General features: G+C 30.7%; 1 protein-coding gene across 4 annotated transcripts in view; it reads left to right on the top strand.

Moving 5' to 3' along the window:
* LOC107443007 (tripartite motif-containing protein 2) overlaps positions 1-27473 on the top strand; it is a 92340-nt gene that overhangs the window by 55025 nt on the left and 9842 nt on the right. For 3 of the 4 annotated variants that reach the window (XM_043038920.3, XM_043038975.3, XM_043039049.3), the window contains 6 exons: positions 9722-9838; positions 14160-14350; positions 16587-16917; positions 18159-18461; positions 24715-25733; positions 27029-27278. In XM_043038920.3, the coding sequence (XP_042894854.1) occupies positions 9722-9838; positions 14160-14350; positions 16587-16917; positions 18159-18461; positions 24715-25733; positions 27029-27278 (2211 nt within the window). Of the gene's footprint in view, positions 1-9487; positions 9598-9721; positions 9839-14159; positions 14351-16586; positions 16918-18158; positions 18462-24714; positions 25734-27028; positions 27279-27473 lie in introns of those variants that run through there. The other variant, XM_043039007.3, reaches the window with a different exon arrangement.

Here is a 27473-nt window from a genome sequence, read left to right as displayed (position 1 = left end):
GTATGACATTCTTTCTCTTGCAAGATAGTCAAAGGAGCATAGTCAAAGGAAGTTCATTATTTTATGTTTATTAACTTTAATTAAGACTCTGGATGAATTCAATATTCATAAAACTTGACCTTGAAATCTTTTCATGGTGTCATTCAAAAGTATTTCTTTGTTTGCTCTTAGGGCAAATTTTTTCGAATTTTTTTTTCTTCTTTCTTTTAATATTCTTTACTTCATAATGATTACCAATGTTATGATTATGATATAATCATTAAAGTTTCACAATTGCCGAGAAAGTTAATGAATAATCTGTTTTTTTTTTTCTTACTGTTTTGCTGTTATAAATAGAAAATCATTCGTATGAATAAAAATTTTGTTTTTATGTGCCTAAAAATTGCAGAAAATTTTAAATTAATATAAAGCAGCTTTACATTTTTTCGTACCATGCAGTTTAAAAAAGCTCATTTTATAGAAGGTATCTTTTATAGCTTGTTATATAGAGTGTGCAAAATAAAAACGAAACACTTCAATAACTTTTAAACTAATGATCGGATATTTATGTACTAAGATGCTATCTAAATGATTCGTGAAAGTAACATTGAATGAGTCCTGATGGCTCAGGGGATAGAGCGTTTGCCCTCCAATTAGGTGAAACAAGTTCGAATCCCAGCAATGACTTGTCGATACGAATTCCGCACCCGGCTTGCACCGACCACAGTGCTGTCGAAAAAATATCCTCAGTGGTAGACGGATCATAGGTTAGAGTCCCCTTGCCGGCAAGGCTAGCCGTGTTAATTTTCTTTCGTGGTTTTCCTCTCCATGTAACGCAAATGCGGGTTAGTTTCATCAAAAAGTCCTCAACGAAGGGCACATTTCTCCCAAAACTTGATCCAGGAGTTCTCTTGTTTTCTGGATTGGGTTCAAAATAACAAGGCTACGGCATTGAGCATTATAGTCATAAACCCAAAAAATTGGGTCGGCTGTTCAACGACGGTTATAAAATAAAATTGAATGTGCTAATTAATTTTATTCGATGAAATTTTACGTTATGATATTAGAAAAAAAAACGTACATATTCTTAATAAATATGCTCTCATAATATGAGGGAGAATCATAATTTGAAAAATGGAGTTCCAATAGTCGGAAAAAAGCGGTCGAAGGTTTAGGCCACATAATATTAACATTACTTTTTTTTTACTTTGCTGTATCTCTAGAACTATGTAAGCGAATCTAGGAAATTTTGTACTCACTTACAAAACTAGTTCATTTAAAAATGATTGCGTTCAAAAATAGTTACTTTTTTTTATAATTCTTTATTATTTAATTAATAATGGACGATACACTACTATACAAACTTTTACACCATTTTAAACTTCAATGTTTAATGATGAAAATCCAAAATTTAAGAATTGGTGGAATAATTTTTAAAAAATTAAATTTACAAAAAAAAAATTTTTTTTTTTAAGTGCTGTTTTTGAATTTTGAACATGCTACAATTATTCTTAAAACGTAAAATACTGGGAGGAGAAATCCAGAAAAAATTATCCGAATACTTTAGTCAAGCGATGGCTTGAAAATTTGGACTCTTTAAAGTAAATTTTACTTTTTGTTTTTCTAATTTCACGTATCTCCAGTACTATTTAAGAAAATCGAAAACTTAGTGCTTAAAATTATAAAAGTTGTTTATCCTAATATAATATCCTCGTAAAAAAATTTTATTATCCAAATCATATCTATCTGTAATATTTCAGATATGCAACGTACCTTACAATAAAGTAATTACACATGATTTTCACAGATATAGGCATTTTTATGGCGCTCTAAAATCTCTTTAAAAAAATTAAACCAACAACTACAAGGAACAATCCATTGTCACAGATTCAATTAGCATAAAAATCACCCATTGCTAAATTTTTCTTTTCTTTTGCTCCTTGTTATCATTATACAATTTGATTTGTTTTTTCAGCCTTGAAGAGAAAGCTGAGATTACCGATTTAGCAATCTACATTACAACGTAGTACCAAACGATATTTATCTTTTCATTTATGTACCATTGTTGATGATTAAATTACTAGTTCTAGAAAGACAAGGAAATACTTAGTTCCTTATTATATTAACGGCTGATTCGAGAGCCTTCGTTATTTTTTCTTCCAGAAAAATGAAAAATGTGTGTCGTTCTATTCTCAAAAAAGAACGTTGTGTGCACGCATGTATGAGATATTATCTTTTAGTTCAATTTAAAAGAAAAAGAACGAATTTCGTCACGCATAAGGGTTTTTGCAAGTGGAAAAAAAAAGTCAATAACGGGTTTTTGTAATGACTTTCTGCATCAACTATATACCTATGAAGGGGATGGCATATGGGGATATTTTTCTATTGTGGTTGTTCTTGAAGGTCGCGAAAAGTCGAGAATTATTGTTATTACTACCCTAAATTGATGGTATCTCATTTAGACTTGGAAGAGTAGATAAAATTTTCTTTAAAAAAAATGCATTTTCTTACTACTGCTACTTTGTTTGTGTTTCCAAGTCTTGCTGGAGATTTGTTTAAATATTTTTATTGCATTTTTTATATGCAAGTAACTTCGAAAGAAAAATATTTTCTAACCATTTTTAATTTGATATTTTAGTTCCTTAAATGTATTTTTGATCTTTAGGATTCATTGGATCGTTACAATGTGTTAAAATGACCGAAGACATCGAATTTGATTACATTTGATTTAGTTTTTTCAATTATTTCTGTTTTTTTAATTATTTCAGTTTTTAAAATTATTTCTGTTTTTTTAATTATTTCAGTTTTTTTTTTTATATGAGGATGAAACAACGAGTTTTGCAATCTTAGTAGCATGGAAGTGACGTACGACGCCAGAAATAAAAAAGCAAATACCTCAATAACGTTTGATCTAATGATGGGATTTTTCACGTATTAGGATTCAATATTAATGACTTCTGTGCTTTATCTTTAATACGTTAATTCATTTGTGAGACTATTGCTATTTTCAATTGCGAAATAAACAAAAACAAAAAAAACTTTTTTTGAATACATTTATATCGACGTATTTGGTTTATTGACTTTCAAATTATACGGGTAGCTGCAATCTACAAAATATAGTCCTAATAGTTTATGCAGGGGAGAGGTTATGCCTCCCACGGTTAGCCCGGTGACAAGGGAATTCTAATCCATGACCCACTTAGGATATTTTTATACCAGCACTGTGGCTGGTTCGAGATGGGAGAAGATTTCGAGCAGACAAGCCAACGCTGGGATCGAACCTGGGTCACCTTATTAGGCGAGCGTTCTATCCTCAAAGCCACCGCGAATAAGCTCAAATTAATTTTATTTTATCACCAGCGTTGAACAGCCGACCCATTTTTTAGTTTACGACTACCGATGTTCAACTCCGTAGCCTTGTATGTTTGAACCCAATCTAGAAGACAAGGGAACTCCTGGATCTAGTATCGGAAGAAATTTGCCAGCGCGGAGAATATTTTTGTTGGAGCAAATCCGCATTTGCGTTACATGAAGAGGAAAACCTCTCACGGCTAGCCTGACGCCAAGCAGACTCTAACTCATGACGTGCCTACCACTGAGGATTTTTTTTACTTTAGCAGCGTGGTCGGTGCGAGCCGGGTGCGGAATTCGTATCGACTAGCCACCGCTGGAATTCGAACACGGGTTACCTCATTGGGAGGCGAGATTGCAACTGAACAATACTTACTGTACAATAAAATTGCAGCCGCAGGTGGTTAGTAGCATTATAATTAAATTTTTATTGGTTGCAATGAAAATCAATGGAAACACATAAAATCCTCATAAAATTAATTTCGAAAAAAAGCTTCAAACTCTGTTAAAATCATATTATCTACATTATTTATTGTACTTAAAATTTTAAAAGAGGTTTTTTTTGGATTTACAAAATTTGTACGTATTTAACTACATAAACTATTTTGACCTGAATGAATTTGGGTCATCGCGTATTTGTAAATATAAACTAACAAAAGTTTATATTTTTCAATGTCAAACTATGAAATTCAAATGTTTTGTACGCAATAAACTTAATGAACCATTGAAACGATTATCACCTTTCACGCAATGCCTGCGAAACTTGACTCAAAAGTTTGAGTTGGCAAAGTTTATTTTAAATTATTTCCATGAATTTTTTTATTGCTGTTATTATTCGCTAAGAAATAAACTTGTGTAAACGTTTGTCGCTGTAAGATTTATTATCTTTGACATACTAAGATAATGTTCGATTCGATGGCAATTATTATCTGTCTGTGGCATTCCCAAATATTTACTGACATTTCTTTTGTATTTTTTGAGTAAGAAAAAACACCAGTTGAAATAAGTAACTCCCGTCCGTGAAATATAGATAAAGTATTATTGTTTTATTATTTCGTTATCTGTTATTTTATTAATGTCGTTTTTTTTTATTATTATTTTATTATCGTACAAGAAGACTTCTGTTACGAATGTTGATAATTTTAAATTTTTGGGTTGCCAAATGTACAAGGCGAAACAAATTCTGGTAAAATTACCGTACTGTCATGGTAATGGCATTTTTGGTTAAAAAAATAATTTCGATATTAAAAACTAAAATACATGATATTTAAACCATTCATTTGGTAATTTTTCTTTTCATATGGCAACGGTTTACTGAAAATTCCATTTTTGAAAATTTTAGTTTTTGTTACTACTCACACATTTAGTAAAAAATTAAAAACTGACTAGAAAATTTAAATGATTAAGTGGTTTTTATGCTATGCTTTGAAATATCGTGATAAAATTTCCAAATTTTACCAAATTTACAAAATTTTGTCACTTATTATAAAACCATGTTTTATTGTTAATTTTACCAAAATATGTATGACAAATCACCCCGGTAAAAATTACCGAGTTTTTTGGTGTTTTTACAGAGCCAGAAACGTAGTAAATTTTACCATATTCTGGTAGTTTTAACCGTACTTTTTTTTTCTCAGGGAGTATTTAAAATTTTGAAAATATATTTTCTTAATTATAATTTTGATTTTTAATTTTTTGTAAGAAATAAGATAATTTAATGTTCAAATTTTAAAGCCATTCTGTTTTAACAATATCTCTAACTGTAATTTTGACACGAATTTTTTTTGTTTAAAGTAATTGCAATGATCCTAACATTCTATAATGAACGTTTTTTTATTTGTTTATTAAAATAACGATTTTTTACTATATAGTTATAAAAAGTTGTTTCAAGGTTCAAAAAATGAGTTTAAATTGTACTAACAAAATAACTAAACGACAACATTCGTAGAAAAAACTGTTTTATACCAAGAAACAACAATTATTGTGAAGCAATCATCGGGGTTGATGGGCTGCCGCGAACAGTGAAAAAACATAATTAAATATTTATTTAATTTTAAAAAATTAATTGTTTCATACTATAATCTTTTTGACAATATCAGAATTAAAGATATTTAAAAAAAAACTGAAAAATACCTCTTAATGTTTATTGGATAAAACCTTCTTTAAGGCGGTAACAAAAATGAGTAACTCTTATCCATTTAAAAAATAAAAAAACACTTTCTCAAAAAGAAAAACCTTGCTTTTATATGAGCTCTACGTAGTATAGAATAATAATATAACTTTTATGCTGATGGATGTTAACATTTACTTTTTAGTTGTAAGAAAGTTTTTCCATTAAAATCGAATATAAAAATATACATTTTCTTCTTTTAACTATTCTTTACATTCAGGAAAAGAAATATTTTTTTTAAAAAAAAAAAGCTTAGAGACATAAAATATTATGAAACGGAACATGAATAGTTATTTTCTCAGCCGTAAAAGTCTAATATAATCCAAAAATAGGAATACATTTATTCGCGAAGTAGGCCACGGTATTCGAACTGCAATGTATTTCATTACATTTTTCATAATAAATTTAAAACACTTCAATTGGATTCAATCCAAAATTTTAAAAAGAATATTCAAGGTATTCTGGTTGTTCAGAACTTCTGCGCTGTTTATTTCAATGCATTCTTATTAAATTCTATCATAATGTAAAAGGCCAAAAAAATGCCAGTTTTGTGCATTAATAATAACGTCTGTTCTGTTTCATTTTATAAATATATTCGATTTTATTGTTGATTTTTTAGTTCGTTCAATCAATAAATGAAATTTAAAAAAATAAAAAATTTAATTTGTTCTGTGGGCAAGCAATTTTACTTTTCAATGGTAATTTCTAACGGCTTCAGGCGATCTGAGGATTTTTCTATCAAATTTACTTTCTGTGTCTGTCTTGCAACCTTCGGCAGTATACTGATCGTTAAGTCAAGCATCACTGGCTTCGGTCAGTGTGCGGGTGGGTGACCACTTGGATTAGTCTGCGTAGGGACAGAGGGTGTGCGGTATTGGTCCTCGTTAAACTCTTCTACCGTAAAGTGCTCGACTTCGCGTGCAGGTCTTTGGGCTACCGAAGCGGGCGTGCCATTCCCTCTGAAGAGGATCAAAATTGTGATGGCATGTCTTCGGATCATCCTCAGGGATGTTTCCCAGATGGTCGCCAATAGCCCATTTTATAACCGTCGTTGAACAGCCGACCCAATTTTATGGGTTTACGACTACTAATGTTCAACTCCGTAGCCTTGTAATTTTGAACCAAATCCAGAAGACAAGGGAACTCTTGGATCGAGTATTGAGAGTAATTTGCCTTCTTGGAGGACTTTTTGATGGAGCTAACCGGATTTGCGTTACACGGAGAGGAAGACGACGAGAACCTTCCACGGTTAGCCTGACGGAAAGGGGACTCTAACCCATGATCCAGGATATTTCATGTCAGCACTGTGGTCGGTGCAAGCCGGATGTGGAATTCTTATCGACTGGGATTCGAACCCGGTTCGCCTCATTGGAAGGCGAACGCTCTATCCTAATAGCCCATTGTGTAGCCCTAGTGTGACGTAAATGAACTACAACTGCAACATTGACAGTATTGCTTTGAGTTCTTGCACTCATGTGCCGAAAATCCTCTTACTTGCAGGTAGGAGAGAAAGGATGAAGAGTGATATTTTAGTCCTTGATCAACTTCCATCCCTTTAATATTTATTGGTTTAGAAATCGTAGAACACAATTCGTGTAAGAAATATTTTTATTTCATTATGAAAGAAATGCAAACTTCTCACAGTGACAATAATAACTATGAAACGAGTTAACCAAGTTAGGAAATATTTGTTAGAAGAAAAAAATACTGTTTAAAAATGACAATTGCTTCATATAAACATTTCTATTAAACTTTACTTGGTAAAAAGTACTGGTTAAAAATGATTATAGGTCAATATAACCATTTTTATTAAAATTTCTTAAAAATAAGTATTGTTTGTAGGTAATTGTAGTTAAATATAATTATTTTTAAAAAGATTGCTTAAAAAGGATTATTACCCAATCTAATCAATTTTAGACAACTGAAAACATTTTTATTTAAACTTCAACAGTTGTTGAATTTAATCTTTTAAAAAAATATTTAGAAAATAAAATGAAAAATTTATCTGAAAGGTTTATAAATTCCGATCGACATCTATTCCATGTTGAAATTTCATAGCTTTTAAGTGCTGCTGTTTGCTCGTAAATCGGCTCGCAGACAAGATATAAAGCTATAGCAAAACTAGGTACTGGCAACGCTAAATAAAAAATTATTCTCAGTTTAATCTTTGCTTCAAAACAAGCTACACACATATAAGTCACATTATATCAATTTGCGTACATACGCTATAACATATAAATATATGTGTCTAGTTCAAGTTCATTTTAAGTTTAACTTTATTGTGTGGAACATTCTAATCAATGACTAAAAATAAAACGATCAAATAATGTAAAACTTGATTGAAAGGCACAATTGGTAAATTCCATTTTTTTTTCCTATCCGGAACCGCACCTTCTAAATCCCTTTGACAATGAACTACTTTCATTATCAAGAACAAACGATTTGTGTCGCTTCTTTGCTTGATGGACACGGAAGGTCAAACCTCTTAAGCAGGCATATCCCACACTTCTCTTGAATGTTTAAGAGTTTTGTCAAGATCTATCGTCTGCCTGGTTACAAAGTAAAATATGAATCCTCCATTTTAGGCAAAATGTGTCTATTGGGTACTATCTTACTTCCTAATGTGCAAAAGCACTTATATTTCAAGGTTAAGTGTGATTTGATAGGACATATGTTTCATGTTTGTTTTTTTAATCAAGGTTTAATGTATTGTCCCTCAAATTTTTCTTCAAGTTGTTATTTCAAGTTAAGAACACACTTTATAATATCGTTTGAAATAGACGTCTAATTTTGAGAAAATCGAATTATCGTTTGAAACAAACTTTATTAAATCGTCTGAAATAGACATTTGATTTCGGAAGAATCAAATTATCGTTTAAGATAGACATTTAGTCTCCTGTAAAGAAAGTTTACCTCAGTTATTTAGCACCTAACAAAAATAAGAAAACGGTTAAAAAAATTATTTGTAACATCATATCAGCAAACAAAATTTTATTTTTTTACTAATTCTAATTTTTCTTGCAAAATAATGCGTATATGGTTATTTTATGTAATAATAATTATTCTAGAGCAATCGTTTGTAAGGTGTATAAAGTATGAAAGCTAGTTTTACCGTACATTTACTTTAGAAAATATAAAAATATAATTTAATTTTTAATAGTATTTAAAGTACACAAAATTTTTATATCATAAATATATATTTTTACTACAGTAAATAGATGTTCATAACTTTTGAATTTTAAACAATTCAAAATTTATAAATCGTATTAAATATACTAAGAAATGAGGAATTTATTAAAATTTTTAAGTCAAATTTATTATCATTTTTGGGATATGTATGATCTGTTTTAAACTTTTCGAGTATAAAAAGTAATATCTTTTTCGGAAAATGCAATATTTTTCTTAAATCGTTATAATGCGTATAGTGTAAATTCTTCGGAATTAACTTACATTAGGTGAATAAAACAATTGTTGATATGGTAACATGCAAAACATTCCGTATCAAATTACACTATAAACTACCGGTACTTTAGGGTGAATCATTCGTAAGATCCATTTTACCATAAAATCTCTTTTTACCGTTAAATATTATACCGTAAGTTTTACAGTAATATTTATTTAATTAGAGTGATACTGTGATTTTATGGTAATAATTAATGTAAAATTACGGTATATCACATTTTTTGTTCCGTAACATGTTCCAGTAAAAATGGATTTTTTTCTGGTAAAAATGGAGTCTGCGTGCAGGTACTTTTTACCGGAATTTGATCCGGAAATTTTTACTGAGTGCAGCACGTGGACATTTTAGTTGATTCTATAAATCCGATCGTTAAATTCTACCACAAATTGAATTCTGATTGTCTCACAGGTAGACTGCCAATAAAATAATATATATGAGCATTTCATCTACGTAGTAATAGACGGTACTCCTAATAAATTGAGATTCTCTTAGGCTTTTATTGCTTTTTTCTATTTTTATGTATCAATTAAAGGTATAAAAGAAGCTGTGATACCTATACTCAGTCACAATTCTTTATTCTTCATTGTTCTGTTGCAGTTCTTATCTAATAACAAAACGTGTTCTAAGATAGTGACTAGTAAGTTCTTATAAATGTACCTCATATTTCTAACGTTGTAAGAAGAATAAAAAAAAATTCTTCTTGTTCTTTAATTAAAATAGTTTTAAAATTAAACTAATATTTATTTATTTTTCTGTTTTAGGACTTCGCTCCATCAATTCCAGACTCAGTACCGGATGTAACATCGCCAGTTATTCGCCAAATTACTTCCCAGTTCCTTAAATGTGGTATCTGCTTGGATAGGTACGAGAATCCTAAGGTAAATACAATTATCAAATATCTATAAATGCTGTGAACTTTGCATGTCTTATATTTTTTTTTATGATTGGTATAAATATTTCTGATATTCTCATTTGAGTTGCTTAATTTATTACTAGACTTTTTCTAACATAAAAATATTGAAGGTAAATACAATTAACAAATATGCAGTGAATATTATATACCTTGCATATCTTATATTTTTCTGTGATTCGTATAGCTATTTCTGACTTTCTCATTTGAGTTGCTTAATTTATTACTAGACTTTTTCTAACATAAAAATATTGAAGGTAAATACAATTAACAAATATGCAGTGAATCTATATATATATTTCTCTTACACGGCACCAAAAAAAAGCCTCATTACAATTCCCCGGATGGCAACGTTAGAAAATCGACCAATGATCGCTGCTAAAAATGTCACATGGCAAATGTCACATGAGCTGGCTCAACATATAGCGCTTTTAAAAACGGAAACAATAACCAGAGTGAGCATTATCAGGTTGTTCAATTCAGATTCATGCCCTAAAAACATGATAATATTTAATTTAAACTCAATTAGGAATTAATTAGGCTGGCCTTCTCCATGACTATAAATAAATCACAAGGTCAGACTTTTGAGAAAATCAGTTTAGTATTGACTACAGAAGTTTTTAGTCATGGACAACTTTATGTTGGCCTGTCAAGAGTTAAGTCATTTGACAGCCTTTCAGTAATTGCTCCAAGGTGCCAAATCTATAATTGTGCTTTCAAGGAAATTCAAAATGCTTAGTGTTAATTTCTTAGAGCTTTGCAGAAAAAAATGTTTTTTGGAAAAAATTTAATTGAAACTTCTATTGGCAGTAGGCAAGGGGAACTGCCAAAATCAAAACTCCCCGATTAGAAATGCAGCATGGTGACCTCCACGTGGTATTTCTCGGGTAATGCTAACAGTCATGCATTTTAATTAATTGTATGTAAATCATCCTTATTTTGTTCTAAAATGTTATGTACTTTATCACAAATGTTAATTAATATAGAAATTGATTTCAATAATGCTGATCACCAAAAAATACTTCATTTGGCGATAAAACAAATTTTTGTGTTCTTGAAAATGAAAGACTTTTTGAATGTTATTATCTCACTAGGAAAAGTTAGGGTTTAAAGTTTATATTTTTCAATAATAAAATTTTTTTCTAAAACTTTCAGAATTTCTAGCATTAACTAATTTATTATACAGATTTAGTTGAATTTAGGTGAGTAACTGCAATATTTGATAATTTATTTTGCTAATATGTTTTTCATTTAGCTAATGTTTTGATTTTTTCACCATGTACAATCTAAATAGCTAATATACTTTTTTAAAAGCCAATAAGAACATTGATAGAATTCTTCAACATAAGTACAATACTATGTCTTTGATGATAAAATACTATGTCCTTGATGATAATATACTATGTCTTTGTGCTAGAACATTGTGTTCATTGGCGAGCGAGCGCAGCGAGCCATGTTTCACGGCGTGAACCACATAGGATTGCGTAGCAATTCTCAGGGGTTGGTGAGCGTTAGCGAGCAGGGGGCGAAGCCTCCTAGTATTATATACCTTGCATATCTTATATTTTTCTGTGATTCGTATAGCTATTTCTGACTTTCTCATTTGAGTTGCTTAATTTATTACTAGACTTTTTCTAACATAAAAATATTGAAGGTAAATACAATTAACAAATATGCAGTGAATATTATATACCTTGCATACTTTATATTTTTCTGTGATTTGTATAACTATTTCTGACATTCTCATTCGAGATGCTTAATTTATTACTAGACTTTTTCTAACATAAAAATATTGAATGCAAATAAAATTAACAAATATGTAGTGAATATTATATATTTTTGCATACCTTATATTTTTTATCATTCTCATAACTATTTCTTACATTCTTTCTCGAGTTGCTTAATTTGTTACTAGACTTTTTCATTCCTCTTTCATGAAAAATAATGTTTTACCTCTAACATGAAAATGTTAAAGGTAAAGTCAATCAAAAAATATGAAGTTATATAATTTAGTATATCTTATTATTATTTTTTTTAATTAATGTAACTCTTTCTGATATTCTCATACGAGTTTCTATATTTATTGTTAGACCTTTTCTAATATAAAAATGTTGAAGGTAAATGCAATTAACAAATATGCAGTGAATATTTATATACTTTGCATATCTTATATTTTTCTGTGATTCGTATAGCTATTTCTGACATTCTCATTCGAGTTGCTTAATTTATTACTAGACTTTTTCTAACATAAAAATATTGAATGCAAATAAAATTAACAAGTATGTGTTATATATTTTTGCATATCTAAATTTTTTTTTATCATTGGTATAACTATTACTGATATTCTTTGTCCAGTTGCTTAATTTGCTACTAAATTTTTTCCAACATAAAAATGTTGAAGGTAAATTACAATTAAAAAAATATATTAGTTATAAAATGTTTTGTATCATATTTTTTCCTAAGATTGATGTAACTCTTTCTGATATTCTGATATGAGTAACTATATTTATTATAATACTTTTTCTGGCATAAAAATACGGATTTTAAAAGGATGTGTTTTCAGCACTTCAAAATTTATCAAAATGTGTAATATTATGTAATAACTGAATCTGATTTTCATTTTTTAAATTATACTATTATATTTTAAATTATACCCCTTATACTATTTTATATCTATATTCAGCAAAGTGATTCTCACTCATTATCAAAGTAACAGAAAAATATGAAGCTTTTGCAAAATAAGTAAAGGCAAGCTAAAAGACAATCTCAGTGTATAAATTTTTTTCTTTAAAAGAAGTAAACTTAAAAAGTTTTATTTGATAAAATTGAAAGCTTTTTATATATTTTAAACTGAAAACTATGAGAAAATAAACATTTAATGGTGCATTTGTGAATAAATATTTATTTAAAAAATAAAGGTAAAATTTAAAATCACTAAAAGCTTATTAATATACCCCTTAAGTAAAAGATGCGAATATCTCTGAGGCCGAATATAATGCGAATTTTAACTATATAACTACATTAAAAAAAATCTTATTAAAATAATGGGATGAAATTAAAAATTGAAGTTAAATAATTATCAATAATAAATCAGAAGTGGACTTTTCTTTAAATCTGTTGGTTAAGAAAACAATCTTTTCCTGAAAAAATAAAATAAAAAGATGGTGTTTTTTTTTTTTTTTTTTTTTTTTTTTTTTTGTTTTTTTAAAGAAAAAGGCAAGGAGAGCTCAGTTAAAGGGATCAAAGGGCAGGCAGGCAGGCGGCGGACAGGCCGCCTATCTAAGAACACTTAGGAAGAACACTGATTTAATAACGGTTTAATGGAAATTCTGGTTTTCAAAATTATGTTTCTTATAACCACACATTTTGTAAAACATACAAAATTGAATAGTAAATTTGACCGAATAAATGGTTTTTATGCCATGCTCTATAATACTAACGAATCCTGCCACATTTACCAAACTTTATCGCATATTATAAAACATTTTATTGTTAATTATACTAAAATTATTACCAAAGCGTTTCTTTAAAAATTACCGAGTTTTTCGGTCTTTCCATAGAGCTAAAAACACTGTAGTTTTTACCATATTCTGATAGTTTTGTCCATATTTTTTTCTCAGTGTATGCTTTTGAACAGAGGACATAATAGACACGCGCCACTAGCCACGTGCGACGACATTTCCGGGCATGCAATTATAATTCTGATGATGTGCCCTAACACCCCGAGAAATTTGTCGCAACATTTGCACAACTCTCTGTTATATATTTAATTTTTTTAAACTGATACATTACGACAAAAAATAGATTAAAAATGTCATTAAAAAAATTACAGATTTGGGAACAAAACTCATTTTAAATTTGAAATCCCACTTTCGTATCAAGCAAGATGAAGTATTTGTATAAATCCAATAAAAAAAATTTTCACCAGCGTTATGTGACGGACGATTCGTGATAAGGAAAAAATGTAGATTTATTTTTATTTTTGGGGGGGAATTTTACCTTTGCATTGGAAAATCCGAATATCTGACAGTGTAAGCTATTTAAGTACTTCAATACTAATCTTTAATTCAAACCAAGTTAGTTTTCTTGCTCATTTTCAGACCTACAGAAGGAGTCTGCAAAAAAATATATAATACTCTTGCTGCTAGTTTCGCTAAACTGAACAACGCAGTAAAATTAAAGAATTTTCATTTTTCTCATAACCCAATATTTCGAAATAATTAAAAAAAATGTGTTCCCAATCATATCAAACAAAAAGTAATGAAGCCAAATATTTTATTTTAATTTAGGTGCTACCATGCCTACACACATTCTGTGAGCGCTGCCTGGTGCGGTACATGCCCCCTGAGAGCCTCACCCTCTCTTGTCCCGTTTGTCGCCAACAATCCATAGTTCCCAGAGCTGGAGTACCCGCCCTACAGACCAACTTCATCATTAGCAATCTCATGGAAACCCTTGATCATCCATCAAAATGTCACAGGTATCTATTTATGTAACTGGTACAATGTCGTAGGTATCTATTTACGTAACTGGTACAATGTCGCAGATATCTATTTACGTAACTGGTACAATGTCACAGGTATCTATTTACGTAACTGATGCAATGTCACAGGTATCTATTTATGTAACTGGTGCAATGTCACAGGTATCTATTTATGTAACTGGTGCAATGTCACAGGTATCTATTTACGTAACTGGTACAATGTCACAGGTATCGATTTACGTAACTGGCACAATGTCACAGGTATCTATTTACGTAGCTGGTACAATGTCACAGGTATCTATTTACGTAACTAGTACAATGTCACTGTTATCTTCACGTTCTGGGATAGAATCTTAAAGATTCAAGGAGATGAGCTCAAACATCCTGATTAGTTAGCGCAAGCGATATTTTAAATCACGAAATTAGACACAAAAATATACATTCTTTGAATAAACATGACCTTTTTTTCGAGCACTTAAGCACTTTTAAAGCGAATTGAAAAATATTTGCACTCTATTATAAAATTCGTCTTTCCAAAAGTAATTTCCCTGCAAAATATAACTTTTAGTAAATATTTATCATTTTATCTAATAATAGTCGAAGGAATTTTGAATTGTAAGTTATACTGTCTTTTGCATCATTTTTAGGAATGCAATTTTAAGTAGCAAATTACAAAATTTGTGCGAAATCAGTCAAATAGTTCCTGAGAAATCAAATTTTCATAGTTATATTTTTATAATTCGGTATCTCAGAACATATTTGACTGCTTTTGCTCAAATTTTGTATTTTGTCATTTAAAATTGCAATCGTTAAAATGATGTAAAAAAAAAAATTTTTTTTAAATTGTTAAAAAATTGTAATTGTTTCGAAATTTTTTCGACTATTATTAAATAAAATGATAAATATTTACTGTAAATTACATTTTGCCTGGAATAATATTTAGATAAATTTTATAATTGTGTACAAAAATCTTTCAATTCGCTTAAAAAAGTTCTCAAAATATAGTGAAGTACGAAAAAAGGTAAAATTAATATTAAGGGGTTCGAAGTTTGGACCGCTCTCCTGATTAAATTGATGGGATCATATTTCCTAGATTGCGACTATATTTCGAGGGGGGAACTATATCTGGGGGGTCAGAAATCCACATTCGTCGAAAAAAGGGTATGTTTACTCAGAAAAAGTACGTTTTTGTGTCTGATTTCGTAACCTAAAATTTCGTCTGTACCAACTAAATAGCGTATTTGAAGCTAACCCTTGAACCTTTAAGATTGAGTCCTGGAACGTAAAGATCCGATCGTTGGATCAAAAGTTTTTCAAGGTGGTACGTTTTATATTTTTTTCGCTGTACAATGACAATGTCATCCTGTATTAGTTTTAGATAGTTAAGATTTCAAAGTAGGATTTAAGTAAGGAACAACTTTAATATGAATTTTTAGAACTCCTGTCAAAAATTGAGTTGAAAAATTACATATATTGGGGATTATAAATTATTATTTGAGTAAGGGGGGATTTAACGAATCACTAATGAGGAAAATAAGTATACAAGGCCTAAAAACCTGCCTCATTGTTGGCAGAAATAAAGACGTTATTAGATTAGGGTTATTGGAAACACCCGAAAGTTTCAACCAGCAATCAGCAAGGCTTTGATACTTTGTACACTCCTCTTCCTTACTATTGAGTTTTTAAATTTCGATAGAGTTTTTATTCCTCTTTTGTTGAAATATTCGTTTAATTCCCCCGATGTGCATGACAATGATTCCAAAAATATATATTAAAGGTGATCATTACGGAGCATCCTGTATTTAACTGTTAAATTGTAAATTGAGTGCAATATATAATTATGGATGGTCGTTGCGGAACATCTTATATTTAATTCTAAGTTGTATAAACTGAGTAGAACATATAATTAAGGATGTTGTCCCAATTATATCCCCCGATGTGCATGACAATAATTCCAAAAACTTATATTAAAAGTGGCCATTTCGGAACGCCCTGTATTTAATTCTAAGTTGTATAAACTGAGTAGAACATATAATTAAGGATGTTGTTCCAATTATATCCCCCGATGTGCATGACAATAATTCCAAAAACTTATATTAAAGGTGGCCATTTTGGAACACCCTGTATTTAATTGTTAAGTTGTATAAACAGAATAGAACATATAATTAAGTGTGGTCATTACGGAACATCCTGTATTTAATTAATAAATTGTGCAAACTGATTTTTGTTTTAGGTGTGCGATGCAGCCATCGGCATCCAAGTGCGCGGAATGCGAAGGCTTCTTATGCGAAGACTGTTCCAGGTGCCATCAGATTGAAGACGCCACCAGAAACCACAAGCTTTTATCTTTGAGCGAGATAGCCCTTCAAGAGAAGCAAGGCTCTCTGATGTGTCCGAAGCATGATTCTCAGACACTGCGCTTCTACTGCCGAGAATGCGAGACAGCAATCTGCGTTACCTGCACAGACATAGAGCACAAGGGCCACCTTACCATCAGACTGCGAGAAGCTGTAAATGACCAGAAGGAAATGCTGAGCAACTTGCTGGACAACGTCGAAGAAAAAGTGAGCATTCAATATAAAGTGTTTCTCTCATCGAAAGTCTATTATTCGTTTATGTATAGCATTATGTCTAAGGTTCTTACTCGTGTATATTAAAATTGTTTCTGGTGGCAATGTAATAAGCAATTCGGCATTCATGCATACTTTTTTTTAGTAAATATTGGGGGTACAAATTAGTTCGGTCCATTTTTTTTGTGGTCAAAAATGCATTTATTTCAGAACAAAATGAATTAACAGATTGATCAAAGTATTGTCCATCACTGGCTACTAATTTTTCTCACCTCTCAGGCAATTTTCGAATTCCATCTCGAAAAAATGTCTCGTCTTTTGGGGATATCCAAGTTAGGAGTCAATTTTCGATTTCTGCGAAAGAAGTAGGCCGGTGATCTGAAAAATCATGCTGCATCCGTCGGAACAACCAGTAATCAAAAGGATCAATGTCCGCCGAATACGGTGAATGCGGTAAAATATCCCACTTGAGCGTTTTCAAATACTTTTTTACGACTTTTGCGACATGAGGCCGACCGTTATCATGGATAAGATTAACTTTGTCATGTCTTTGCTCGTATTCCTGCCGTTTTTCTCATAATGCACGGCTCAAACAAATCAATTGTAGCCTATACCGATCGCCCTTAATGAAACCGCCAGGTTGTATGCAACACCATTCTACATTCACCATTAGCCATTCTACATTCACCATTAACCATTCTTAATTCACCGTTCTTGAAACGTTGAATCCCTACATGATTTATCAGTTGGAGCATTGTCACCATAAACATCTACAAGCATTCCATGCTCTTCAGCTGCACTTTTTTTAAAATTAAAGCAGAAATATAAAACCTCCCGCAAATGCTGCTTAGTCAACACAAAATTTGACATATTCAACAAATTAAAAAACAGGGTTTTTGTATGAAACTCAATGCGATATAAACTTAATATTATTGACAGATATCTAACCTCTCTGAAACCACCAAAACTAGCTGTCACTATGAAACATTCATAACAGCCAAAGCCATCTTTTGAAAACGGACCGAACTAATTTGTACTCCCAATATAATGAATCCTGTGCCGTGTTGAAAGAGTTATCAAGTATTTAATACAGTACATACTGTCTTTGACATAATAACCAAAAATTATAAGATTTTTCTATTGATCTATGACATTAGTCCCTCTTACTGTTGATTTGCGTAATATGGTAATCTCTTCAAACTAATTATTCTGATTTGAATTCTGTTTCTATCTAGATCCCCGTTGTTGAGAAAGCTATCGATCTAGTCACAAGCATTATCACATCACTGGATGACGCACATCAGTCAGCTGCCAACGAAATCGATATGTGCTTCAACTTACTCCTCGAAAGTGTCCACATGAGACGGAGCGAAATGCTTGGCCAGCTCGAGGATACCTACAATGCCAAACGCCTCGTACTAGACAACCAAAAAAGCCTGTTGCAGTATTGCTTGGAAACTCTGAGTTCAAGCTGCGAGTTCACCAAAAAAGCCCTTGAACACGAGAATGATGCCGAGTTCCTTTTAGTCAATAAACAAGTAATCATTTTTATGCTTGGCATGAAACTTCAGTAATGCTTTTAAGCCTAACTTAAGAATGTTTACTGTCGTGTAATTTGACGCCATTTTGCAAGTAGCATGTTATTATTACGTACTAGAGTTGGGTAAGACGAATCATCAGAGTGATTCGAATCAATAGAATCAGTTCGCTGAATCGAATCAGAACTAGGCGATTCAGATCAGTGATATGAATCAAGTGATTCAAGTTAGTGATTCGATTCAAGTTATTCAGATCCCAAATTCGAATCGTGTAATTCGGATCACTGATTTGAATAGCATGACTTAATGAATCAATCAGAATCACGTGATTCGAATAAAATTATTCACAACACTATTCAGCTTAGATTCTACTTACTATTCACTTACCTAGCAGTTTTTTTTTAAACAACAACTCCTGCTGTTGCAGGAGTTGTTGTTTCACTTAGTAATGAATGCGTAAGATTTACTAAAGTTTTACAATAAATTTTTAACTCTATAGGACATACAGGATATTCACTGTGAAACAAAGTAACTGAAATTTAAGAAACAGTAATTCATTATCACTTTTAACTGTTCCGAAAAAATCAAGTGATTCGAATCAGTTACAAGTTGATGATTCGAATCAGCGAAATCAGTACCCAACTCTCTTACATACTAGCTACCTTTTCCTGCTTTTGCTAGATTTTCCTCAAGCATTTATTGTAATTGTAAATTTTATGCTTTACTATTTTATTTTTGGTTTGATAATTTTGTTTTACAATGATTTCTACCACCACTGAGTATAAACAATTTAAATAAATATATACGACCTGATAATTTTTCAGTAAAGTTTTAAAGAGCTGGAAAATTAAACAAATTAAGCTTAATTGATGTTTTTCTACCATATTAAATATAGCTTATAGCTAGGACTTCCGCGTTGGGTTGACATCTATTGATTATAATTATCACGAATTAGTAATAGTTATTCTAACTGTTTCTTTAAATTTTGTCCATCTCTGATAATTAATGTACTTGGTTGATAATAAAAATCATGCAAAATTCTAGTTTAAAGAAAATCGATACACATTTTTTTCCAATATAGGAAACGTTTCTCTTAAACTTTTAAAGATTTGAAAACTTATTCTGTAGTCGTATTGTTTTTACTCATTAAAATGTACAAAAATTGAAAAATACGGTTGATTTTATATTTTTCGTAGTGATACACATCTGCAAATCGACAATTTTTCTTTCTATATTAAAAAAAGGTAAAGGTGACGCTGATGTCGCTGTTATGGGTGTCCAACTTAACGTTACATTTTGTTTTGCTGCGTTAAAACTGTAAGCTTGAAATTACTAATGAGGGTAGGAAGGTGTACAGGGGTTACGATAGAATAAAAAAAAAAGAACATTCGATCATTAATTTTAGAATAATTAACTGATAAACTTGTTGGAAAAAATACCATACATTCCACATAGAAGGCGTCAGAATGCAACCGCAGAATGGACAATTGCAGTCAATTTTTTTTATGTTCTTAATGAATTCAGAATGATGGAAAAGTCCTGAAAAACATCTTTTTACCTCCCAAAAAATGCTACTTTTTTAATTAAGAGCAATTAAAAATCGTGTACTTTCGTTTTCAGTTTAAAAAGGAAGTCACGTGACTTTTAAGAAAGTGACGCCATTCGAGACTGACTCGCGTTTGTTTACACTTTTTCTCCTTGGTGATTTAACGCTTGTTTACGTGCCTAGTTGAACGTCGTTTGTTTTTTTAAAAATATATTTTAAAATCGAAGTGTATTGCTTCTAAAATAGAAGGACACTTTGGGGGAAGATCTTTGATATCTTTTTTACCTGAACTAGAAGCATGAATAAATTTTTGGGCTGAACCAACTGATGAAAGTTTAGATTTTTTCCAATAGCATTCTATTTCTGTTGGAGATGGTAGCGAACATTTTCGGTGAACCCAGAAAAGAAATGCTATCATGTGCTTGCATCCTCCTGCGCTGGCCGCACAGTTATCGCACACTAATGAGTTTATGACCCCAGAAGATTCATCACATGTCAAAGTTATTGCATATGCTTTGGTTTTTATTTTATGCTCAGGAGTCATTTTCCCTTTAACAATGCAGATATCACTTTCTCGCTTAACTTGCACATAGCCTATAGCATTATCCCCATATGTTTGTCTTGCTGATCTGAAGTTAAAATATATATATATATATATATATATATATATATATATATATATATATATATATATATATATATATATATATAATATATATATATATATATATATATATATATATATATATATATATATATATATATATATATATATATATATATATATATATATATATATATGTGTGTGTGAAAAAGATGATTTAAAAACTGAAAAACAGAATCTTATTAGACTAAACAACCAATTGAGACAGACCTGGCCTCCCCAAGGCCATAGTGTCGATAAAGAAGAAGAAGTTTTTTATAGCTTTCCTATGTCCATGTAATATTAGTTTGTGTTAATCGCTATTTCATATCTTTCTTTTCCGTAAAAATTCCAAAAGTTTCTGGAAACCTTAAATTATGAAATAGTTATTTAATATAAAATTTAGTATACATTAATTTTTTCTTTTTTTTTACAGAATAGGGATAAAAACTATTATATTTTTTTAAATCCTTCAATATGCACACTATCTGCATAACTAGACGCTTTAAAATATAATGTAATAAAAATCTTTTTGATTTTTAATACATCATTCATAAAATGTACCAGTATCTTTCAAAATGGTTCATGTTATTATTTACACCTTGGATTTAACACTTTAAAAAATATTATGAAGCAAAACTTATTTTTAAATTTAATAAAAAAATTCGATAAAAAAACATTAGCAGGTGTAGTTAAAGTAAAATATACTAAAATTGAAGATGTGTATTTATGTTTGACAGTAGAAAGGGTAAAAATATTCTATAACTAGCTTGCCTCTGACTATTTCTTTAATTTTTTTTATAAATTAGAATCTAATTTTCTTTAATTTTATTTTATTAAATATTAATTTTTGATAAAACAATAATTTTTAATAAAAATAATAGCTTATTTATTTTTATAAAATCGTTTATAAATTATTTTTAATAAAATTGACTTCAATTAATTTTTAACTAAATTAATTTTAATAAAATTGATTGTAATTATTACAAAGTTGTTTATAATTGGTCTTTAATAAAATAATAACTTTAATTCAAATTAATTTTTAATAAAATAATACATTTTATTAAAATTAATTTTTAATAAAATAATTTTAATAAAAGAGTAAGTATAACGTTTATAATAATAATTTTGTGAGTAAGTATAATTATTTGTTTTTGTGAGTAATAATAATTTAGTGTGTAAGAATAGCGTTTAGTTTTATACTTTTATGAAAGTGGAAAGATGTTTTTAGTATACTTAAATCCTTGCTATATTTTAACGTGTACCTATATGTGTTATAACAAATCGCCGTTCCATTTTCACACACAAAATTATTTACAGCCAGGGGCGCCGGTAGAATAAAATATAGGGGAGTGCAACCCTTTAACAAACTACCATCCCCACAAAAAAAAAGATTAAAACTATTCTGTATGATTGCAATTCTTGTTTGATTAATCAATTTTTTACATAAAATTTTATAACTAAATTGCTTTTCTATTTATTTTTAATTGCTTAAAGAAAATCCAGGGTAGTGCAAGTGCACCTCATTGCCGACGCCCTTATTTACAGTTACAGTTTATAAATAAACAAATTTATACCTTTGAGCCTTTATGCCTTTGATTTCAGGCGAAATGAAATCTTGGTTCGTTCGAAAAAAATCCATAATCATCTCTTCAGTAACTTGCGGCAAATTGTCCGTTTGAGCTTTTTGAAACCCCTCTTCCATTTTGATTCTATATATGCAATAGATTTCAAAATATTTGCTGCTAAATACGCATTTAAATACACGCGGGAAAATTTGGAAAAAATAAGTTAAAGAAGAGCTAGTTAAAACCGCAAGAAAGAAAATACATAATAACAACGGGAAGGTCGTGAGGAGTAAGGCTCTAATGACGTCACACCAATCAGCGGTCGTTTTCGAGTGAGGGCGTTTTCGCTCAAATTAAAATATTAATAATTAAATAAATATTTATTTGTCAGAGTTAAAAATTATATTTTCGTAATCAGGAAATCAATCTTAAGAAGTAATGACTATAATTTGGAAAATTTAAGAGATGCTGCAATTGTCCATTGACATTTTTACCATGCCGAAAGGACTATATTTGTTTATGAACTTAACTCACAGATTTTTTTTTTTTCAAAATTTCCATTTCTTCGAAAATTACTGTTATTTTAAGGTCTGCGGATCTTTTGCGGTTTTTCTCACTTTTTTATTTTATTTTTAATCTCCGTTACATTTTGTTTGACTGCTCAAAATCTATGAAATTTAGTAACTTGAAATTAAGAAAGTGGGTAGAAAAATATTCAAGGAGTTTGATAGAATAAAAAAATTACGATTATTAGCTCATGAATTATATCGTTTGCTTCGTTATATCGTTATCGTTATATCGTTTGTATTGTTTATTTATTTATAAAAAAAAAAATTTCGAAATTCCTCTTTATTCGAAAGATATTACAATTTTAAGTGGTTTTCTTCTTCTTTTTTTTTCATTAAATATTCATAAATTGTAGTAGAAAAATTTATCTCTTTGGTTATTTCCATTTTATAAGCTCGCTCTTGACTTTATGTCAAAAATAACAACAAAAGAAGGAATTAATAAAAAATAAGAGAGGGATTAGATGTTGCCAGAAATAAATATTAACATTTATGTAGACATTTTTAAAAACGTAAAGAGAGAGAGTAGAACTGTTTCTAATGCTTACTGTTATACAATATAATGTTCCACGAATACCTCTTACGGGGGTCGCTAGGGATTAAGCTATGATTTACGCAATATAAGGTTATTTTTTACAGATTGTTAACAAATAAAATTACTTCTTACTGTGTCACTTGTTCTATTAAGTTTAAATTTTTTTCAAGTAGAGTTGATTATTTTTCAAATCCAGCTATCCTTTCATTTCTTTACCATTAACATTAATAAAATTTGCTTGCATAAAATTAGAATAATTATATATTTTATAAACAAAATGATCTTTATTTTATTGACTTTTAAAAAAGAAAACTTTAGGAAGATCAAGGGGGGATGAACGATTAATGTCCATGAAAGCTGAATTTGAGTAAAAACGAATTTGCTTATGGGCAGGACCTTTTTTCCACAGCACGGCCCATCTTAACTATGTAAGAACTCTCGGGGGGAACCGATTTTCCATGTCATTAATTTGCCAAAGTTGAGTCATTCTCAAAACGCAACGCATGGGAATTCAATCGTAATTTTTGTAAAAATGAAATGCAAACCGTTCTTTCCCTTGATCTTCAATGCTGATTGGGAAGTAACAACGGGTGTTGGCGAGCGGAGCGAACAAGGTGTGATACATTCTAGTATTTAAAAAAAAAAAAAGTTTTTTTCGCTACTCAATTTTTGAGCACGATAGTATACATAAAAAAATCGGAACTTTACTTAAAGTTTAAGGTACGCACAAATTAAAGATTTTTTATTATTATTATTCTCCTTGATCTAAGAGCTTCGAGCAACAGTTTTAAGGTACAAACAAACAATTTATAATTTTCTGTTAAAACCGGAACGTGATTTTCCAATCCAGTGGCCTCTAACGAGTAGCCTAACTCTTGTTAGGTATTTTCTTAAATTTAAAAAAAAAAACTTGATTCTTGACTTTCTTTAGTTCAGGTAACAAATTTTAAAGGAAATTTTGTTATAGTTAAACATATGGAAATTATTAATTCATTACACTTCCTACAACGATAGAATATTTTTAACCATGAATGAAATTTCCATTATATTTTAAACCAGTTCAATGTATGTAAAAAAGCATATAAATTTTGAAAGATTATTGTGAAGTGCAGAATCATATGATATCACAAATAAAACGTACGAAACGAACGTTCTTTTTTTACTTATAAATGCAAGTTTGACAAATTGGAACAAAAATCAATGCGCATAAAAATCGGGACAACGCGAGGGAAATAATTTTGTTCAATTTTTCGTATGGTGTTTAAAGACGCCACCAAATTTATTATTTGACCGTTTATCAAGAAAAATGTAGTTCCATGATTAAAATTTTAATTTAATTATGTTTTTTTTTAGAAATGTGATTTAAAATTTTAAAAAAATTATTTTTATTGATAGGTATCTGATAGACTGCGAGAGTATTCTGTGATGCAAGTCAAAAGCATGCCAGAAGAAAACGACTATCTGGATTTTGAAGACAACACTTCAAGCATGGCCAGAGAAAGTATTCAAATGTGTGGTGCCATTAGAACTTCTCACGCTGTTGCCCTGGAAACCACTGCAACGGGAGAAGGCCTTAAGCAGAGCACTGTTGGAAAACCGACTCTGGTCAACCTGATAACCAAAGACCTCAAAGGCGAGATTGTAGCTTCCGATGCAGTCGATTTCAAAGTAGAGATCACTTCCAGCAACTACATCGCCCCTTGGACAATCAAACCGGAAATGTCTGACCAGAAAAACGGCAGCTACGATTTACTTTACACTGTGCCGAAAGAAGGACTTTACACTTTGTCCATCAAGCTTTTTGGCTTTCCCATCAAAGGAAGTCCGTTCACTGTAAAAGCATTTCCTGAGGAAGAAAGCTCTTCCAGTGACCGTCCGGCCAACTCCAAGATACCCAGGACGACTGGTGTTCGGCAACGAGGCAATCGAAGGCCTTCCAGTTACCGATCCAGTAGTTCGAATCGTTGGAGTATCCCAATCGAGGATGAATTCGACCTCGTCCTCAGAGTTGGCAAGAAGGGCAAAAATAAAGGTGAATTTGCGAATCCACAAGGAGTGTGCTGCACACATGAGGGAAAGATTGTTGTGGCGGACAGTAACAATCAGGTGGTTCAGGTGTTCTCTACGTTGGGAGAGTTTAAGATGAAGTTTGGTGTGAGAGGAAGAGGACCTGGGCAGCTTCAAAGGCCAACGGGTGTTGCGGTCAGTACAACTGGCAACTATGTTGTGGCCGATTATGAAAATAAGGCTATTTTTATATATGACTGCAAAGGAAAGTTCTTGAACCGAATTGGTTATGGGAAAATGCTTGGTCCAAAAGGAGTTGTTGTGGACAGAAATGGACACATAATTGTGGCAGATAACAAAGGAAATTGCGTACTTATTTTCCAAGAAAATGGCAAACTACTCCATAGGTAATGTAACTATAAAAAAAATCAAAATAATATTTTTTTAAATTAAAAAATATCACATTTCTGGAATTTATATGCTAATTTCTGCAAGGAATGATTTCATCTAATATAGGGGGTTACTTTAGCTACCGACTGTCACAAAAATGACTGACGATTTGAAGAATTAGTTTTTAAAAAAAGGAGATAGAAATGAATGGCTTGCAGCTTTCAATGTAGGAAACTATCTATCTATTCTCACCGGTTTTACAAATTATTTGCATAGCTTGTCAACAAATAATGATTCTGACTAAAATCTACAATACAATTTTTAAACTGCTTGTCAGACCATTCCAACTAAGCTATTTGCATAGTTATACAGTGGTCTGTCCAGACATTTTGTGAAAGGTCCGTTTTTGTAAAATTGTGAAAAAATTACTCGTAATTTGTGAATATAAAATAGACGTTAAGTCACATTCTTTCAACCAGGGTCCGCTTTTGTGAAATTGCGCAAATAGGGTCCGTAATTGCTGAAAAAAATTTTCAGGGAGTTTTTAAATTTTAAAGATATACAAGATTATGCTCAGCACTGTAAAATTATAATTAAAAAAATTACATTTTAAAAAATAAACATCAAATGCAGCTACTAAATTAGTGACGCAACATGCGAATATTTGGTATTTAGCCTATACTGCTGAATGCAGAATATTCATTTTGGACGAATAAAGAAGAAGCTTCTGTCGAAGACAAAATTTAGTTCGTTTACATCTGTCTTTCTCCACCCCCACTTCCTGGGAAGGGTTTATTCAATTAACAAAACCATAATGAAGATAAACAAAATTGTGAAGGGTCCGATTAAAAGATAAATTATTTTGTGAAGGATTCGTTTTTATGAAAAGATATTTTGTGAAGGGTCCGTTAACGGACCCAAATTTCTTCTAAACAGACCCCTGTTATATGTATCTGCATTACGCCGCGATATTGCTGCAAATGAGGGCTGTTTTGAAAATTTTGTTTTATGCTGTTTCGCAATTAACAGAGCCGTCTGTAGATGAAGTTGGAAATCGAAACTTAGCAATAGATTCTAGTTTCCTAAGCAGAAGGCAGCAAACAATATTTTCCTCTCCTGCCGCTTATCTTTAATTGATTTTTCATGTTGTTAATCATTTTTGGGTCACTTGGTGAATAAAAATGAAACCCTTAAAAAACTTCTTTCTGCATTTTCTTATATAAACTGCTCTAAATATCTTTCATATTTTTCAATGATGTACGTCAATTCAGTTTTATTAATTAAAAGTTATTCCCCCTTATTCTTCCAAAAGGTTTGGTGCTCGCGGAAGTAACAATTCGAAGTTTGCTGGGCCTCACTACGTAGCCATCAATAGTAAAAACCATCTTGTTGTTTCTGATTTTCACAATCACAGCATCAAAGTGTTTGATGAGGAAGGCAACTTTCTTTATTCGTTTGGGTCGAATGGTGAAGGCATCGGTCAATTCAACGCTCCTACTGGTGTGGCTGTTGATGGTCAAGATAACATCATTGTAGCAGACTGGGGCAACAGTCGAATACAGGCAAGACATACTATATTTTATTTATTGATTCATTCTTTTGTTGGTAAACATAAGGTGTATATGCATGCTTTAGTCATAGTTTTTTTAGTAGAATAGCCGTCTTTAGTCATTAGTTTCTCTGCATTATTCTCCTCTCCATTACTGTGGTTTCAGCAAATGTTCTTTTTCAACATAAAACGCTCGTAACTTAGAAAA

The sequence above is a fragment of the Parasteatoda tepidariorum genome, chromosome 9 (assembly GCF_982258835.1).
Source record: "Parasteatoda tepidariorum strain Cologne lab strain chromosome 9, Ptep-v5.0, whole genome shotgun sequence".
NCBI lineage: Eukaryota > Metazoa > Arthropoda > Arachnida > Araneae > Theridiidae > Parasteatoda > Parasteatoda tepidariorum.
The sequence above is the reverse complement of the archived record's forward strand: the minus strand, read 5'-3'. Positions and strand labels throughout refer to the sequence as shown.